The sequence below is a fragment of the Chiroxiphia lanceolata genome, chromosome 8 (genome assembly GCF_009829145.1).
Source record: "Chiroxiphia lanceolata isolate bChiLan1 chromosome 8, bChiLan1.pri, whole genome shotgun sequence".
NCBI lineage: Eukaryota > Metazoa > Chordata > Aves > Passeriformes > Pipridae > Chiroxiphia > Chiroxiphia lanceolata.
In genome coordinates this window covers 26,048,185-26,064,041 of record NC_045644.1, presented here as the reverse complement: position 1 = coordinate 26,064,041, position 15,857 = coordinate 26,048,185, and the positions used below count along the sequence as shown (strand labels likewise).

Genomic DNA, 15,857 nt, shown 5'->3' with positions numbered 1-15,857 from the left:
AAATTGTATCACTCAATAGACTCACTGGGAACTGCAGAACAATAAAACACACATTGCAACAAATTCGTAGAATTTCCATTACAAAAGTTACTGAAAGTACCAGTTAATAGGAATTACTGTCTTATATATCATGCAATGCTAGGGCAATTTGAAACTCTCATTTACTTTAGAAAATAACTACCAATAAAAAGCATTAGCATATTCAATGCTTTTCATATTTTGCTCTAAAATTACAATTCCATTTCCCAGAACCAACTGTTCCAGTTGAACAGACCCTTCAATAGACGTAGGTGTGAGAGGGGGTAGGTGTTTGACTTCATATACCAAGGGCATACAGCAAGATTGTGCTCAACTTAGAACACAGGCACTTAAAATGCCAACACTTGAGTGCCTCTATAATCTCAAAGTACTTTTTATACCAATGAAACAGCAGATCCAAAAAGGAACATGGAAGTAGTAAAATGTGATTTATCCCCTTTTTTGGACTGGTTTTGCACAAAGTAGAATATGACAAGAAATTGCTCAGCCAACTTACAAGAGTGATGTGATGCAGGCTGGTGGGTAATAATGGGAGAATTTTGCCTATAGTGTTTTATATTATGCTCATAATTATTCTTAGAACAACATAAAAGGATGGAATATAGTATCTCCAGTGAGGTAGAAAATGCTTGCGATATGTAAGTCTAAAAAACATTTATGTTGAAAACGCCCAACAGAGCATTTTAAATATCACTAATTAAAATTAGGTAGGTTTCATTAATGAATTTGCAAAGATAGCTATTTAAATAACTTAATGAATTTACAACACTTCATGTGAACCAAGCTGTATTTTTTACTTCAGTATTAGGTCTGAACTAACTCCCAGTGGGATGTCTTATAAGTTTAGGATTTGCCATGCACATATTCTGTGGGAGCTGCTAATGAGAAAAGAGGAAATTATAAAATGCTCATAGGGAATTAGTCTCCTACACAAGAAAAACAACCTGATTTTGAGTGAGCATTCCCACATTAACAATCAGTACTGTGACAATGTTAAGTCATTACTCTTAGGCAGCTACATTTGAAGGCACTTTGAATCTATTTTCCTGCATACGGATCTTAAAGAAGTGTCAGAGTACTACCTGAACAAAACTCTCATACAATTAGAAAACTTAAGGGCCTTATGAATAGACTGCCCAGGAAATCTGCCATGACATGGAAAGCTTTTACTTTTAAACCATCAGCTCAAATTTCAGATAAACAGTAGGTAACTATCTGTTCAGGACATATAAAAACACCAGGGAGGGACAAGGGACAGAATGGCACAGAAATTAAATAAAGAAAAAATTGCTTTTATTCCTGTTATCCAAAATAATTTAAATATTTTCATTACATATTTTAATTATTATGCAACACTTGTGTGTATATAAACGAGCATGAACTTTACATTTTACAGTTTGCATGTATAGTGCTGTCAACTTGTTTTGAAATTTTACAGCGCTAAAACTAAATAACAGAACTGACTATATTTTCCTGAACAAGTGGAGACCACTCTTCTGAATGCCACTTAACAATTCTTCATTACATTTACTGCAGCCATTTCTTATGCTATTCATTTCACAAACACAGCTTATACCTCTCTAGAGTTTCTCTCCTCAGGTATACCTACAACCTGGATACATGTCTATCTTGTCTAGCTTGGAGAAAAATGGCAGATAGGAAAGCAGAAAATACAGAGAAAATAACATCAACCACAAGAGCACTGTTTGATTTCTACAGAGATTATAGACTTATGAACTCTTGTTCAAAAAAATCTTTCACCAACATGACCATTGATTTTAGGGAGCTTTGGCACCCCTGCACAAATGAAAATAAAAATAAAAAAACAAACAAGCAATCAAAACCCGAAAAGAAACAACTCAAAACAACAAAATCCAAACACAGATACCCTTGAAATAAGTCTCCAGACCTGAGCTGTAACAGGCTCTGCCCATTGTACGCACAGCTTCTGCAGACCCAAGAACCTAGTCTGATGAGGAACACAAGTGAGCAACAGAAGGAACAAGCTTCCCCTGGGGAAACAGTATCAGCTTCAAGTTTCCCACGTGTTCATGCCTAGGGAATCCCCTTTGAAGCTGCTAGCCGACCTGACATCTGCTTAGTGCCACTGGAGCGAGGCAAACAGCAGCTGTAGGGCTGAAATCCAGACTTATGAAAACACACATGGCACATATTCACTGTATTTATTTTATACTGTTTGATTCTTCCTCTGGTAAGAAGGGCAGAAGGATATAAATTGTAAAATTTAAGTAAAATAATAAAACAACTTCCCTGAATGGTTTTTAATACTGGTGAAAGGAACTTGAAAAAGGCAGAGAAAAGGGTTAAAAATTCAATAATATCCTACTGACAAAACTATAAGTGCTCCTTCCCCCCCCCCAAAAAAAAAAATAAAAATATTCAACTAGAAATTACTGAAACTTGGTACCCTATGACATAGCTAGCTCTCAGATGAGTGCCAGTCCTAAATGACAAAGCCAAACAGGTTCAAGGAGTATATTGTTTCTCCATCAGCAGCAATTTGAATTGTGGCTTGATCAATACAGGCCACAGGGAAAATAAAAGCTCCAGAAAGACACTAAACCTTTTTCATTTGTAGTGCGCTTAGATTTATGTCCTTATAAAGATATTGCCATAAAGAGTTGGGCCAAAGTAGCTCAGTCTTGCTAATTCTGTGAGTGATTTATGTCAAGATGCTTTAGCAAAACAGAAGACTAAGTAATCATTCAATTAACATCACTAGCACACAGGAAGCTCAGTGAATTTTTTTTATTTTTTACTTTCAACATTTATTCATCTCTAGCAGGGAGTTTTTCACTTGCAGATTAGTCCTCAGCTGAACCCAGTGCAAATTTGACCACAAAGGGTCATACTATTTTAGTTTTTCACATTCAATAGTTTATGCTTGACTAATATACGACTATGGCCTAGGATATACAACAAAGGATACATATACATATATACATATGAGACAATAACCTATGTCATGTACTACTCAGAATCAATTCAATGCACAGTTGTTTATTCACAGTTTGTGATATGATAGTGCACGTTCTTCACAAGGAGCTCAAACTCTGCTGAAAGACTCTACAGCTGGTAGAAACATGCATATAGATGAGACTAAGTAGGCTTGGGAGCTTGCACATTTGTTCACTAGCTCTTGTTATTCATGGAAAGGCTTTCATTAAAATTTAATTTTGAATACCTAATTTGGTGACAATTTCATGCTAAAATTCCACCATATTTAACTATTTTCTCAATAGTTCTCCATATTTTTTGCTCAAGATATTGTCAAGACTATCATACCTTGATTCTATTCTAAATAAAGCCATTTATTTAGAATTCAACCAACAGCTGTTAACTGCCTTGCAAAATGAGGAGACTTTAGACCACTCTAAAACTCCCTTAATAATTGCTGCTGAACTTCTTGGCAGTGTCAGCTAAAAGAATCCAAGCAACAGATGTTTACAGGAACTGAATTATTACCCAGGTAGTAATTCAGGTAAGACAGCACATGTTTAATAGAAATTTGTTTTTATACTAGTACAGCTCCAGGTGAGTTACTGCATATGAGTTCATCAGCCCAGCATTTCTCTCTAACAGCTGTAAAATAAAATTTGTAAAACCAAAGAAAATGATAACTGGGGGGAGAAAAAAATGGATCCCATCACTGACCTTAATGAATGTTCAGAAATACCTGTGGGAATGCTAACAATGTCACTGTCATAGTTTCTGCTAAAGCAAACAGAAGGTTGACTAATCAAACTGGCAATTTTCATCTACTAATTGTGATGCCCTGAAGCTTATAACACTAAAAATAAACTTATTTTTTGTTGAGCTGGTTAAAAGAAATAGCAGCCCACGTGCATTCACAAAAATATCGTATCAAGAAGATTGACATCAGCAGACATGTAGATTTTTCTTCCCCTGGGCACCAAATTGCTGACGTACGTACAGGCTCCTTTCTTGGCATAATTGATTTTCACTTTCTCCTTGGTGGCACATTCTTGGAATTGCTGGTGTCACAGCAAGCGTGAATATGCAAGTAAAGGACACACTAGCTAGGATAAGTCCAGAACTCCCAAACTTGAACCCAATTTAAAACAGAATATCAGTTTCTTTTAAACATTCATCTTAAGAAAAAAAATGAAATAAAAGTAATAAAAAATGTGCATATTACATTAACATACCTCTGCTATTCCATGTTATAGTCAAAATCACAATGAATCACACATGTTACAACCAGCTTTTTTATGTTTTTTCTACCCTGTCTTGAAAAACAAGACATGAGAAACAGTGAGAAGGCTCCACCATCTCCCGAAAACATAAAAATTGTCAGTTATGTATCACAAGTTGTAGCAGCTCCTTTAAGCAGACTGTGCCCAGCCAACATCTTTTTCCTTTAGTTCACCCTCTCCTGTGCAATTAAATGATCTGAGGTCCTTAGACCTCTGTAAGGGGTCCCATTACATCACTGATGCAAAGTAGAAGTATCACTCCGTTTGATTTGCATTTTTTTAACACAAGCCGATTCATCCACACCAATCAAGAATACAATTAAGACATTCATGATATATTACAGTGTTGTTTCCCAACTGAATGTAACTTAAATCTCAATCAGCAGGCAGGATAGTTCCCAAAAACTACAGATTTCTATGAGTGGAGTATCTATGAAAACCAGGAATCAAACAGGCTACTAGTGAAATTCTTTTGGCAGCTGTGAGAAAATAACCATTAAAATCTCAGTCACTAATTAACAGCCACACACCAGTATCATAGGCAACTCGTGTCAGATTATGTCAAATCTGTTATTTTGGCAGAGGTACAAAAAACTAGGGATTAGCACCATGTCCTCTCTAAATCCCGAGGAAGAGCTTTCCTTTCAATCCAAGTATTGAGCATCAGTGAAAAACCTGTTTCACACTGCTCAGCGAAGAGTTATTCTCAGTGGTGTCACACAACTGACCTTATGCCAGCAAAAACATAGTCTACTCTACAGATACAGAACAGACTTTTCACAACTAATTTCCCCTTTCAGCTAGGACTAAAAACAGACATAGCAATGAACCACATCTTAAGTTGCTCCTATATCTTCAGCTTGGCTTGCTCTTAAAATTGCCGTATACTTAAGGGGTAGAGCTGGTCAAGACCTCTTCGGCAAAGCATTTTGAAAATGGAAAATGCCATTTTCAAACTACAACATCCACTGTCTCTGACAAAACTATTATGTGGAAAGAGTCATTGTGTTCCAGGACAGAGAGAGAGACAATGGCACAGTGAATAATAACCACAGACTGATGGCTGTATAGCGTGTTCAACCTCTCACTTCAAGCCTCAAGCTTACAAAGCTTTGCTTAGTTCAGAACCACAATTTGCAACTCTTTTCTCCCACTCCCATCTGCTACCAAGTTATTAATGCCATCAAGTTATTCTGCAGCATGAATCTCTGAAATTTAGAAGTCTTCAAATTCATCCAAAAGTGGCTTGAGAACATTTTTCAAATCTTAAAATTTGAATGCATCAAGTAAATATTGAACATATAAAAGAGTGGGAATGGACAGATGAAGACTTGATCCCATTTTGTTATTTAATCAACGCTATGAAGAATGCCGTGCACGATTAGGTTAATTTTCCACACCAATCCCTCTGTTTTTGTCTCTCTTTGCTTCCTTCAATGCAGATGCTGGGGCTTTAAAGCATGTTGACATACTGTGTTAAATGAAACCAAATGTTAATAATAAACAGACCTGAGTGAAAGGTGACCAGTGACTCGAAGTAGCTTGACAATGAAAGTTCCAAGGATGGCATTTCTAGAAGAGTCCCTTTATACTTGAGCTTATAGCCTCAGATCAGCATTAAGGACATTTGTAATGACTAATTTCTCTTAAATACAATTAGATTTTAAATATACACACTAGCACGTTTGAGTAAGTTGTTTCCAAAATGCTGGGTTTTAAGATCAATGGAAAAAACTCAAGTTTCTTATTCCCTGACTCTCACATCTAACTCGATAATCTTCACTCTCAAATTGATTTCTCCTTCACTTTCATCTATTTTTCTTTGTTAATATTCCTTATTTTTACCAAGCTATTGGCCAGCAACTTTCCACTTAAGAGGAGACGTAACTGTACTAGGGAACTGTATTCAAACACAATAAAGCAAAAACTTAAAGCCCAAATATAAAAACATACAAAGTAAGTGCAACAGTGTGAAAACATCCTTATCAGCATCTCACAGATGAATACTGAAGGCATGGTGGGATTAAAAAATTTGTCAGCCAAGTCCATAGCATGAGCATGAACAGAACCTAAACACTGCAAGCGTCAACCCAGTTCATTAATCATAAGATAGAACCTGTAATGGTGATGTTGGCCAGTATGAGAGAGGCTGAAGCAACCTTCAAGGTTGAGACAGCGACTGCTGCTGACTCACTCTGCAGCAAGATACTCCTCTGACCAGCTGAACTGAACCGCAGCAGTGTTGCCACAAAAGCAAGCTACAGAACCAGTACGTGCTGATTAAACCTGCTCCAGGGTCCACCCACCAGTAACATGAGGCAATGCCTGAGGAAAACATCTTCAAGATACAAGCAATTTGCTGAGGAACACAACTTACATAACTACAATAACAATTAGACCTTAGAGAGTTTCTGTATCAACAGATTTGAACACTCAGAATATAGACAGCTAAAGGTCATTATCCACACTTTACAGAAAGAGAAATGAAATAAAATCATAACATGATTCATCTGTTACATGCTATATGAGCAGAATTTAGGCCTGCAGCTCCTCTAATTCGTAAAAAACAAGCTTTCCAAGAAGACTGCACAGTATAGTGTACCCAAAACTAAGCACGTACCCTAGAGAAGGAACAAAAGACATTTCACTGAGCTTCCATTCTAACCCCCCCCAACATTTGCATACACGTACCTAGGTGTGTATATAAAAATGAAATATACAAGCCCCTTTATGTATGCATTCAAAGAAGTCTAAAAAGGCTCTGCTGGACTACAGAATAGAAGAATACAAACAAACACCAGAGTTTAGATGCGTGACTCAGAGAAGAGAGTGCCTACCTAGCATAGTTTTCCTTCATTCTATTAGAATGTTTCTCAATTCCTACATTTCTTACTTCCAATGACAGGACAGATCTAGTTTCTGATGTCAAAAAACCAACAAAACCCCAAACAAACAAAGAGATCAGGGATTGTTTTTACAACAGATTGAATCTGTGACTAGAGCTCAATTAACTAGGTATGTTTTACTAAGATTAATGGACATATTCTTCTAAAAGTCTCAGCAAATGTTTGAGTAAGGTGGGAAAACAGATTAGCACAGAAACAGAATGAGATCTGATACCTTTTTTTCATGCATATTTATTGGCAGGCTTGCTGCTGTTTTTCTTCGTTGTAAATACTAGACAAGTTATTAAAAGATGTTCATAGCCTTTGGAAAGAAATATTCTCATGTTATACAGTGGCAGCCTACAAATTCCTACCTCCTGCTACAGATGACTTTTTACAAAGGACTTCAGGATGTTTGAACAAGACTTAACAGAACTTGTCCCTCACCCTCCTCTGGTATTACACGTGGTAGTGCAGCAGGTCAGACCACTGGATTCAAAGCTTGGGACCTTCCTTGGTGTCCAAGGCAGGCAGAGTGCTCTGAGAAAAACCTCAGCATAAACAGGGATCAGATCTGCTACAGCACTTGCACACTCTAAAGGTTGTGGAGTACAGCTAAGAGATGGGATTGAGACTAAGAGCAAAGCAGACTTGGTAGGGAGGAAAAAACCTGGCTGTTCAAGTTGTCATGTAAGAGAAAAACCTCACTTTAAATAACAAAAATAAACACTTCAAAAGATCTGTTAGGATTTGGAAATCAAGAAGGAATTTAGTAGGCAAGCAGTAAAGATGATGAGTAGCTACATATCCATCTAAAATTATTGTGTGTTTAGAATGGATGACAGAGCATGTCCCCAAATAGTGAGCAAGCGTGAATCTATTCCTTACACTACTCAGTACATGCGTGTTCCCAAATTCCTTTGCCGTGCCCACCCACCTAGACTGTCGTGCCTTCTTCCAAAAAGGCTTTTCGCACATTAATCACCATGGAAACCAGAGACGGCTTCTGCTACATATTCAAGCAGAGTAATTAAATAAATAACGTTAATAATAAAAATAAAATTAATGAATGCCGGGAGACAACTAGGCAAATAGTAAGCCACCCCAATACAAGTAAAATGAGAAACAGATTGCAAAAGATTTATTTACGTGGGGGTAGGGCTGCTAAACTGGCAGCCCTCAGTTGCTCCTGGGCACAGGTGCGAGTTTGTGGGGCGGCTGGATGCGCCCACGGAGCGTTTCCACGAGAGATCACATTATGGACACGCACCCCAGTATGCGCGTGACACAACAGGGGCTGGTCCCGCGTCAGCCCCACGGTTTAGGACCAGCCCTGAACGGTGAGGTGACTGGCTCAGGCAACTTGGAAACAACTCCGGCATAAAGAAGAATACAAACAATTATTAGCGGGGAGGGCCGGGCGGCGGCAATCGCGGCGGTGCTGCTGCCACGCGTGCGGGGCGACCTCGGCCCTGCCGGGGCACGGGGAGCTGCGGGGCGGGCTCCGCCGCCAGCGGTGGGGGGGGAGCGCTCGGAGACCCGCGCGGTGCTCGGCGCGTAAAGAACCGGGCGGTCGGGACGCTTGGGAATGTTTTTCTGGAGGGGGAAAAAAACCAAACAAACAAATAAACAAACAACAACCAACCAAACGGGGGCCGGGGGGGGGGGGGCAAATGGAAAAAGCCACCGAAACAAACAGAGGGTCAGATGTTTAACAAACCCCGGAGCCCCCCCCACCCGCGGCCGCCCCCCCCCCGCCGGCCCGGCCGCGTTTGAACGGGCCCCGCGCCCGCTCAGCCAACGGGGCGCGGCGGCGGCGCTGACGTCACGCGCGGCGGGAGCGGCGCGCGGCCCCGGCGGGCAGAGCTGTCAGAGCCGCGGGGCCGCCGCCGGCCCTGCCCGCCCGGGTGTATGAGCGCGGCGCCCGGGAAGATGAGGGTAAGAGCGGCCGGGGGACCCCCGTGCGGGCACCGCGGGGGGTGCGGGAGGGAACCCCGGGGCGCTACCGCAAGGGGCGAGGGGACGGGTGGGTTCTGCTCGGAGCTGCCGCCGTGGCGGAGCCGGCGCTCCGCACGCCGCCACTGGAGCCCGTCCCGCCGCCAGCGAGTGTCTCCCGGCTACCGGCGGCAGAGGTGCCCGGGCTCGGGGAAGGAAGGCTGTGACCGCCCCGGGGGGGGAGCGCAGCGGGCGGCAGGTGCTGCGGGGGCGCCGCCGCAGCGCTCCCGCCCGGGGAGCCGGGTCTGGCTGGGAGCGCGGGGAGCTCCCGGGAACGCGTGGGATGCTGCGCCCGGCCGCTTTCGCTGCCCTCCCGCCGATCGGCCCCCTCGGCTGTTCCCGGGAGACCGGGGGTGGCACCGCAGGGCACCCGCCAGCCCCGCGGGGAGAGCCAGGGCTCGGCTTCCCCCGCTACCATTCCGCCGGGATCGGCGCAGGCTGCGCCCGACGAGGGTCTTTAAAAAGAAAACTGATGCAACAACGAGCGCCTTAAAGGAGTTTAAAAGGCTCGGTGGCAAACCCGGGGTGCGTTTCCCGCTAAAGCATCTTATCGATGGGTGCTTAGTTGGTTGTGAGCTTTCCTTGAAAACCCCGTGCCACTTCACGTTATGAGCCAGAAGTGCTCATCACAGCCAGACCATCCTGAGAAGCGTCTTTGGGCTGTACTGCTATGGACCTTAAAAGGGAAAAAAGCAAATTACTAGCGAGTTACATAGCACAGATAGCAAGGCTGGCAGCTTCAGCATGTGCTCTAGTGGTTCCTCAGATTGTTGTCAACTGCAGCGTTTAGGCCTAACAGATAAAAATCTGTGGAATACTGAGTAACCTTAATGCCTGTTTGTGGAGAACTGATTTTTCATTTCTTTTGATATTACGTTAGATTCTGCATTTTCTGTTTTATCTATGTCCTAAACTTCTGAAACTGAACTCCACTCCTCAGGTAGTCTATTACACAGCTGCTATATTTTAATTTACTGGGAATTACACTTGCCTTATATCTGTATCACATATAAACGTGTAAAGTCGTCTGGTAAAAGCCACAAAACAGTTCTGCTTACCAGCTTGATATATAAGTGAATCTGTCACCTTGATGAACAAGTACTGTTAATATTGGTATTTTTTCCTTACAGTGCACCTAGCACTCATCTGAGCTTAAGAACAGAAAAGTGTTCTATCTCCCAGCTGTAAACAGGAATGATTTGGAGAGTTTGAAGGGGAAAATGTGCCTTGCATTAAAAAATTGCTCAGGAGAAGACTTATGTGAAAGACAGGAGTGCGGTTAGAAACAGCTGTCAGTTTAAGGGTACTGGGAACGGCTTAATCCTTTTCATCTACATAAGTGCTTGTCAGAGGATGTCAATGTCACATTTGTTTCATAGCTGGTGAGACAGCAGCTCAAGGGTTAACACTGCCTTTTCACTTGATCTTCTACACAGTCTTAACTGTTTCAGCAGCCAGGGGGAACTGTTTTGATGCTAAATAGTATTTTCAACCTTTACATACAGTAACAGGATGTTTTGTTTAGCCTTCTGCCTAGATTTAAGCTGTAGCCAGTTCAAAACAAATAAATAAAATAACCCCTACAGTTTACTCAAAGATTGTGGTATAGTGATACAGTTTGTGGCCAAGGGGAGGGAGGTGGAAACCCCAAACCTTCGTGTGGTTTTTGTGTTGTGACATCAGGTTTGTTTCCTAAGCAAAAATCTCCAAAGAGACTGTTTAAAATTAGAGTTGTATATTACAGTTTATGTCACAGGATTCAGGTCCACCCAGTTCATGGTTTCATGTACATGTTAAAAAAAAAAGAAAAAAAAGCCAACGTTGTTTGGACAGGATGTGTCCCCCCCCTGTTTCCAGTGATATCTATGTGCAGAAGATGCACTTGTGTTGAGACCTGGACTACATCTAGCTACAGAAGTGGTGAAGGATTTATCATCACAAGTCAAGTGTTTTTGCCAAAGATCTGACTTCAAAAAGAGTAAAAAGAGGAACATTAAGGCACAGTGTTTGTTTGTTTGTTCAGTAAGGCACCCCTTCAGTATCTTTGAAATTCATAAAGCATTTTGTATTTTCATCTCTGTATAGTTTTATGCATAAAGAAGCAGGGTAAAACTGGGGAAAGAGAAGAAATCAAGTACAGTGAGAAAAATTCTTACAGCTTGTGCATCTACAGCCTTCGAGATGTAGTTTAAAGTGCATTTCAAACACCAAAGCCAGCTTACAGATGTGTGATTGCTTGGATTCAGAACTCAGCTTGAATGCTGAGGCTGCCTTCAGTCAAATATGTAATTGTGTTTAATGTATGCCTCTGTAAAACCCACACATCAGACATCCCGAAAGAAAGCTTAACCCTCTCTCCTTCTTTTGCCGCTTCTGCAGGAAACTATGCCCCAGACACCAATATTTTCCAGCATGCTTGGTTCCAGTTGTAGTGGGCAAGTGCAGCCAGACATGGGAGAGAGATGTGTGGACCCTGTTTATCAGGATGGAAACCTTGTTTCTGGATCACTGGAGGCCTTGATAGAGCGCCTGGTGCCCACCATGGACTATTATCCAGATGTAAGTAGCCACTGAAAGTTTTTTCATTTTCTTCCCATAGTTTTCTTGCATTACTATCTGGATTGGTCCTTTCTCATGAAATCTCCATCTGATTCAAGATGAAGATGTAGGCTAAAGATGAATTTATTTTACTTGCAATATTCATTCACTAAAGATGTTGCTCAGTGGGGATACTCTCTGTTTTTAAATGAGAGCACTTGTTAGAAGGATAAAGCCCTGTTGAACTCAAATGGGTGCCTTAAGAACCAATTAAAAGCAGCATTAGCCACAGAATTTTCATCCTTCTAAGCTGCTTTAGGTCTAATGCAGCCAAGATTAACTACTAACCAGCTCCTACCTAGGAAAGCAGACCTGAAAACATCTCTAATATTTTTTTCCCTTAATTTTCTATGCATATCCCAGTTACGCCACCAAAATAGATTTTAATTAAAATACTCTCTCTCTCCAGACATTTTAATGGGCCAAAGCAATAATAATGTATGTTCTTGAGCCTGAAATTGATTTTGCAACTGGTTAAACATCCTCAGTGCAGTCCCCCAAAGTAAATACTACTTATAACTCTACGGCATGCAGTAAGAATCTGACCCTAAGATATTATTAAAATATCACTTTATCACTTAAAATTACCCCTTGTATCCATTAACAAAAAGTACTACTTAAATGAGTAGCCAAAGATCAGAGAGGCTGTATAACATATATTCTATTTGAGCTCTGAAAAAGCAGCAGCTATGGCAGAAATATCCCAGCACTTTGTGCAAACTAACAGGGGGGCAGGAAACTGCAATCACTATTAACTTGTATGCCAAACAATGTTTACAGTAGTGGGCCACGCTGTACCTTGTGTTTCTCAGACTAATTTGTGTAAAACTTTTTATTGTGGTCTCATATCAATGACAATAAAGTCCCACCAAGGTCCCACATATATATCACACATCTTCACAATCCCCATCCACAAAGAGGGGACTCCCCATATGAGAGTTCAGTGGGTATATGCAGCAGAATTGCCATCAGTCATCAGTAGAGGATTAAAAAAGCAAAACCAGGATGGTTTACTATTCCAGTTCAAAAGTAATCCTAAACCTTATATTTAAATATGGCTAACATACGATTGTGCTACCAGTACCAAATCTTTTATAAGACTCAGAGGGTTAACTGTTGTTAGACATGAAATCTCCCCACCCCAAATACATATTGTAGAACAGAGATGCTGAAGAAAGCTGTGGGTAGAGCTGGTGTGGTGTAGCAGCAGAATAGCTTTTGGGTGCTGTAGTTAAGCCTTCCAAGGAGTCAGTTCCTTGTCTTTTATGTCATACTAGAATATGGTTACTTGCTACTTGGATTTCTGGACTGTAGCTTAAAGTGTTTTTTTAAGTAGCTGCTAGTGCACATCCCTTATTGTAACTTGTAACATAAGATCTATTTATAACGCAGCTACTCTGAAAATGGTTCCATAAACTGAGCATTACTTAAGGGGTCTACAACTTATTTTGGAATGCTGCTGGTTTCCATGGTGCTATCCCTTCATCCCCCGCACAAGGGAGCATTCCCATTACCAAGCAGTCATGGACCCCACCCTGCAGGCTGACAGCTGAAAATCCAACAGAAGCAAAGAGAACTCCAAGGAAAGAGAGATGGAAAACAGCATTAAACCAAATTCATCTCCTCTGCAGCACAACGCATACCTTTAGTTAAGCCATATCACCCCATTTAGGATTAATTATAAAATGAGTAGATAAATAACGTACGAACAACATAAAGAAGGAGCTGTATTTGAGTCATCTTCAAACCCAAGTTTTCTATTTCAGTTCAGTTACATGTTTATACTTCATTTCATGCTCATTTCTATTTTTAGGGAAGTTGCCACAGAGGGTTAGTGATAGCCATGTAGGCTGATATCCTGTCAGAGGAGTAGCCAACCCTGTACATTCAAGAGAAAAGTATAAACACGTCTCAGTCTCTGACTACTCATGCAAAGAAAGGCAGCAAGATATTACCAATTAATTCGCACCAAGAGAAGCTATTGGTAACATTAGCAGAGGTTACCTTAGTTTAAGTGTGACATATCTGTAAGTTATCAGTACTCATTCAAATTTTTGATTAGTACATCTGAGCACAATGCTCAGAAGGCATTCCTTCGTGTGTGCACATTAAGCTGATGATCACAGTAACCTTCTAGACAGAAAAAAAAGGGAGCAGGGGAGAAAGCAAACAGAGTGTCTTTATGTGCTGGTTACAGAGGCAAAACAAAAATGTATTTGCCATGTTGGCAGAGCACGAGACAGGCAAGGGAGGACAGGAAAGATAAGCGCCTACATTTGTGTACTGCTCTTCTGAGTCTTGTTTGTGTACAGGGACTTGTTCAGCACACAGAAAAATGTATACTCATGAGACAGAGGAGTTCGGAAGGTTAGGAATGGAATGTACCAGTCTGCAACCCTTGTGCCCAAGCAAGAAAATGTTTCAAGAAAATATTTCACAAACAAGAAGTTTGAGAATGAGCAGTGAGTGCACAAAGAAAAATTTTATTTTTTTTTTTTCCCTCCTCGAAAAGTCATCAGTGCATTCTTGGGTCAGAGAGTAACAATTCCTTCTTTAGTCTTGTGTGCTCGTGCTCTGTCTTTTTTTTTTTTTAATATAATTCAGCTCATCTCTTAGCAACAACTTTAGGCACTAAAGGAATCTGGCTTCTTATTCTCTTGTAAAGCACAAGCTCCTTTTGTGTTAACGTACGTTGTTCCAAGTGCAGAAAGGATTTTTTTTTTTTCGGCTCTCCTCCCAAATACCTGTCACTTTTGTAGGATAAATTGAGCTTAACTTTCAACCTTATAGCTTATGGAAGCTTTTTTAATCATTCTTTATCAAACCAGATAGCTTCATAGCTAAGTTTCCTTCCCTAAACCATCATCTTCGTGATTCGAGGACTGTCTATGACACATTGCAGGTTTTTAGTTAAGACATTTAGCCTGTATGTGTATGGTAGTATAGATGCAACAAATCACATAAATCCTCGATCTAGATAAGGCATATGGCATTAATATGAAATATTTACTATCCAAAACAACTGTGTTCCTAACCCCTGAGACCTCCCACTAAGCTGAAATGCATGGCTTAGTTCAGTTTGAAATTTCTTTATTGGATAAGGAGTGGGTATTAGCAGAGAAGCAAGGAGTTGGGGGTCAGTACTGCTGTCAGACCTATCATTTTTAATTTGGTTCTTAATTGCAGTTAGTCATTGTCTGTGCCAGCGTAAGTAATACAAGTGTTAAAAAACCCCTTCAATTAGATACTGGTATAGTGTAAACCCACATATCTTGCTTCACCCTAATGGAACAATTTTGTTTTCCAAAGTACTGAACCTAGTTCCGGTTAAGTGACTTAAAAAATTGAATAAAAATACAGCAGACGGATTCCAGAACAAATAGTTTGTTTCTAAAACCTAAAAGTCCAGTACTGTATGGAAAAGCATTGCATGGGTCCAGTACAACTATTCCTGATTACAGAGAGACATCAGCAAGCCTAAAATGGAAAGTAAGCACTTCCATGGCCTGTATCTTCCTGCGTCTTGCCAGTTCAACACTTCTATGAACATCAGATAAAACATTATCAAAGAAACCAAATAAAAGCACAGGTCCTCTGTGTCACACTTTTCTTGCAGTATAACAACAGGTAAATGATACTGTGAGTGGGCCTTCCTCAGAGTCACTCTGGATAAAGTGTCACACACTACACAAACTTCCACCAACGAGACCAACTCTAGAATTAGTATGAGAAGCAAAATTACATCTTTCCTTAAAGAATGTGTTCCAGCTTATCAGAGCAAAGGTTACTGCCAGGGCAGTGTGGCTTAAATTGTGGTTCCCTGCTACTTACACATACAGGCAACTTTGAGACAGGCCTCTAAATGCCCCAAACAAGAATGTGGGGAAAGGAGGAAAGCATCAAAGATTTTTTTGTTTGTTTGTTTCTTTTTTCCCCCCCTCATCTCACAAATTCAAAGTTGTAGTAGAAGTGAGGGCTGCTTCAAGTTTTCAGTACAAAAGTTTTCACGTAACCCAGTGACAGCTGACACACCCAACCAGCTGAATTCCTGTCCCAGATAGACCAGACTCACAGTCTTAAGTTCAGGGACACCAATGATAGC

General features: G+C 40.9%; 1 protein-coding gene across 3 annotated transcripts in view; it reads left to right on the top strand.

Moving 5' to 3' along the window:
- Nucleotides 1–15,857, top strand: part of RASGEF1A (RasGEF domain family member 1A) — a 158,917-nt gene that overhangs the window by 123,186 nt on the left and 19,874 nt on the right. For 2 of the 3 annotated variants that reach the window (XM_032695035.1, XM_032695038.1), the window contains one exon: nucleotides 11,537–11,716. In XM_032695035.1, coding sequence (XP_032550926.1) covers nucleotides 11,537–11,716 — 180 coding nt within the window. Of the gene's footprint in view, nucleotides 1–9,003; nucleotides 9,101–11,536; nucleotides 11,717–15,857 lie in introns of those variants that run through there. The other variant, XM_032695036.1, reaches the window with a different exon arrangement.